The 3,494-nt window shown below is 39.7% G+C and overlaps 1 protein-coding gene across 1 annotated transcript; it reads right to left on the minus strand.

Moving 5' to 3' along the window:
• Window positions 1-215: 215 nt before the first annotated feature.
• kbtbd13b (kelch repeat and BTB domain containing 13b) lies at window positions 216-1,735 on the minus strand. The gene has a single exon (XM_030730840.1). It carries the CDS (start codon window positions 1,646-1,648, stop codon window positions 230-232), a length of 1,419 nt encoding a protein of 472 aa, XP_030586700.1. The 5' UTR covers window positions 1,649-1,735; the 3' UTR covers window positions 216-229.
• Window positions 1,736-3,494: the final 1,759 nt, after the last annotated feature.

Genomic DNA, 3,494 nt, shown 5'->3' on the forward strand with positions numbered 1-3,494 from the left:
ATGAAATAAGTAATTATGTATAGTTACAATTAAATGAGCTACACAGATTAACTTGGAGAAAAACGCCACAGTGCATAGCAAAAAGAACAGAAAGTGATGCAATACCACAGTGATCCAATAGTATGCGACCATGATGTTATATCGCAATATTGTTGTCATTAAAACAAAAACCAAAAAAAATCTGAGTGTAATAAAAAAATTGATAATCCCAAAGCAGAAAAAGTCACTACTACAGCATGAGAGCTTCTGGCAGCCGGAGCAGAAATGTCCACACAGATCCACTTCTGGGGAAACCCTTCATCTGCCGTCTAGGCTTCCAGCTTCTACCTTCAACTATGTATTCTAGTGTCATGCTTCTGTTCAACGTAAACACAGAGTCCCCTCTCACCACAGCAGTGAACAACGAACCTTTACTGTTGGCAAAGTGTCCAGCCAAGGTTGACCATTGGCCCAAGCTCAGATTATAACAGTCCATGAGGCATCTTAGGAAGTCGTCGGATGGGCCATTTCTCATGATGAAGAGGTTGTCTCTGTGGCCCACCATACAGTGGCCGTAGCTTTGGTGCCTGATCAGCCTGGTAACTAGCTGCCACTCATCTTTCCCAGAGGCATACTCGTAGATCTCACTGGTCTCCATTGGCCTCCATAAACACACAAATATCCTGCTCATGGTTTTGGTGCAAGCCGCTCCTGCTGCCGGCCGAGGTAGGTTGGCAGCAAATGTCCACTTTCTGTTTTTTACATTGTATATTTCCACAGATGACATCAGTGTTCGCTCGTATTCCCCCCCTATGGCATATAGATAACCGTTGACACCCACAAGGCTGAGATTGTAACGCAGCTGCACTGGGCTGGGGATTCTGCTCCAGCTGTTGTTTTCAACACTGTAGCAGAAACAAGAATCCACGACTTGTTTATGGATGCCATGAATGCCGCCAATTATGTACAGTTTGTTGTCTAAAACAGTCACTCCAGCCATAAAGGTGCTGGCCTCTAATGGAAGATCTGTTAATACTTTCCAGGTATTGCCAGTTTCATCTAGGTAGCAGATGGTCCTGGAGGCAGCATGTACAGTTTCACCCAAACCACAGGTAACATGGGCCCCTACGGCCACAAAAACACGTGGGGTCAAGGACTCCACGTAAGAGATCAGCTCTAATGGTAAGGTTTTCCTGACCTCTACTCCAAGGTCGGTGTATATGTCTCGAATGAACAGTGCAGCAGCATGGTACAGATCCATGAGGCCAAAGACTGCAGCGGTGTGATACATCAGCAAACAGTTGTCTGCATCAATTAAGTCAATAAGATGCTTAGTAAGTGGTGGAACCTGCAAGAAAGCTGCACATTCGATGGCTTCCACAATAGCATCCTCATCCAGAATTGGCTTCTCCCCATGTAAAACTTCTAAAGCTAGATGGAAGCCTTGAGCACGCAGAGACTTGAGGTGGATTTCTTCCTGCTGACATTCCTTCATCCCAGAGCGATACAGAGCTTGAAAATAGTCACAGCTCTGCACCAGTAACATTTTCTCCTCAGAGAAGTGTGTGCCTCCAACCACAATGGTTAGATTAGCACATGGTAAACACCTTTCAGAGTCTTCACCATCATAGCTGCCGCTGTCCTGTGATTCACCGCTGTGCACTGACATTATGACTCGCTGGCAGGAAAAAATATCCTCTGAGAAAATGACACAAAATGACTGGCATTTCCAAAACTTTTGGACTGGAGCTGAAGAGCAGTGGCTCGCTCTTTAGAGAGGATCAGTTCTTGCACAGCCTTAGAATAGAAGCAGCTAAAAATAGCAGAGAACAAATGATCAGGGTCGCATTCCTGTGGACAGGCCTGGAACAAGTGAGCACAGGGTTAGATGTATTTGCTAATGCAATTCAAGAAATCAGTTTGTCCCACATTCACATTTTACATTTTAACATAAAATATACCTTAAGAAAACTTATCCTGGTGAATCTAAAAACATAAATAAATAAAACATACAACAATCACAAGGATTACTATACTCTTATAACTCCAAATGACTACTTTAGGGTTGTTAACAACATCTTTAGGGTCTATATGAAAAATTCCCACAGAGCTAGAGTTAATAATTAGAATTAATAATTAAATAATTAATTAATATGAGTAACTTGAGCTTTCAATAGCAAATAATTTCTTTGAGTTCATGGTAAGTAGGAAGTCCCTGCTACTGTGCTGTGCTACTTTACCCCAGATGTTTTTCATTTGAAGGTTACCGCGCCGGATTCAGAAGGGGTTTCCAGTTATGACCTAAGTCCCACAAAGACCTGAGGAAGAAGCACAACTATCCTAATTTAAACCCTCGAGCATAGCTTTTTTATTTTATTTTATATATTTTTTGGTTCCTTGCTCCTGTTCTGCTTTATTTTGTTGTTTTCCTTCTCTTAATATCTATATTGCACATCGACCACCTGTAATATTTGTTTCCATACATTACTTTGATCCTTGCCTCTCTATATATTGGTTTGATTCAAATAAAGATTTGGAAAAAAAAAAAAACTATCCTAACTAACTATCTGAATCCTGCCTGCTGGAAGCAGCGTGTCTGTTTGGGCGGCGCCTAATGTGATTGGTCACTTTGATGGACAGTTCAGGTTACTGCCTTAAACCAAGATACACTGTGGCAGCAAAATAAGAGCTGTTTTAAACCAAATTTGTTTACAAATTTGAAATTAAAGTTTACTGATTTAACTATCAACACTTATTGTTTTCTGTGCAGCAGTGGAAATACTGACAAATGTCAGTGGATTACTTGCTGAAAAAAACAGGTGTAACAGAGTTAAAAAAAAAAAAAAGCCTATATTATGAATGTCTTCAAAATTGAATGGTTGGAGCCACCTGGTCAAGAAATAATGCAACTGCAAGTTTCCTCATCGTAGCTCATTTGTCTGATCTCAAACAGTGAAGCTTGTTGCTGTCATTTTGTGTAAATCTAAAGGGTCTTGTATATATATTACACACCATCCTTAGTTTTTATGGTTTGTGGTTCTCTGTGCAGCAGATTAGCTTCACTTATGTCTGCTGTAGATTCATCACTTAGATCCGTGGTTATTAGTAAGATTACTGTTTCCATATACAGTGAACAAATGCTGATCATCAGCTTTTTACAGTAGTGGAGGAAGTATCCCATCCTAAATTCTATGCTTATATAAATGTAGTAATACTACACTATATGTAGATTCTGTGAAAAATAAACATTAATAGAAGTAAAAGTACAAATGTTCTTTATTAGGATATACTTCAAACTCTGTATAATTGTTGAATCATTAAAGTGTACACCACAGCTGAAGCTAATTAACTGTAGCTAAATGAGACTATAATTTCAGAAAAGTCAAACATTACAAAAGATTCCTCCCATCCAGCGTTTTGTTTTTGTTTTTTTGAAAAAAGAAGTAATGTCAGTGTGAGTAACAGTCACACAACACAAGGGCAACACCTGATCATAATTTATCAACATGTATGAC

The sequence above is a fragment of the Archocentrus centrarchus genome, chromosome 6 (assembly GCF_007364275.1).
Source record: "Archocentrus centrarchus isolate MPI-CPG fArcCen1 chromosome 6, fArcCen1, whole genome shotgun sequence".
Classification (NCBI taxonomy): Eukaryota; Metazoa; Chordata; class Actinopteri; order Cichliformes; family Cichlidae; genus Archocentrus; species Archocentrus centrarchus.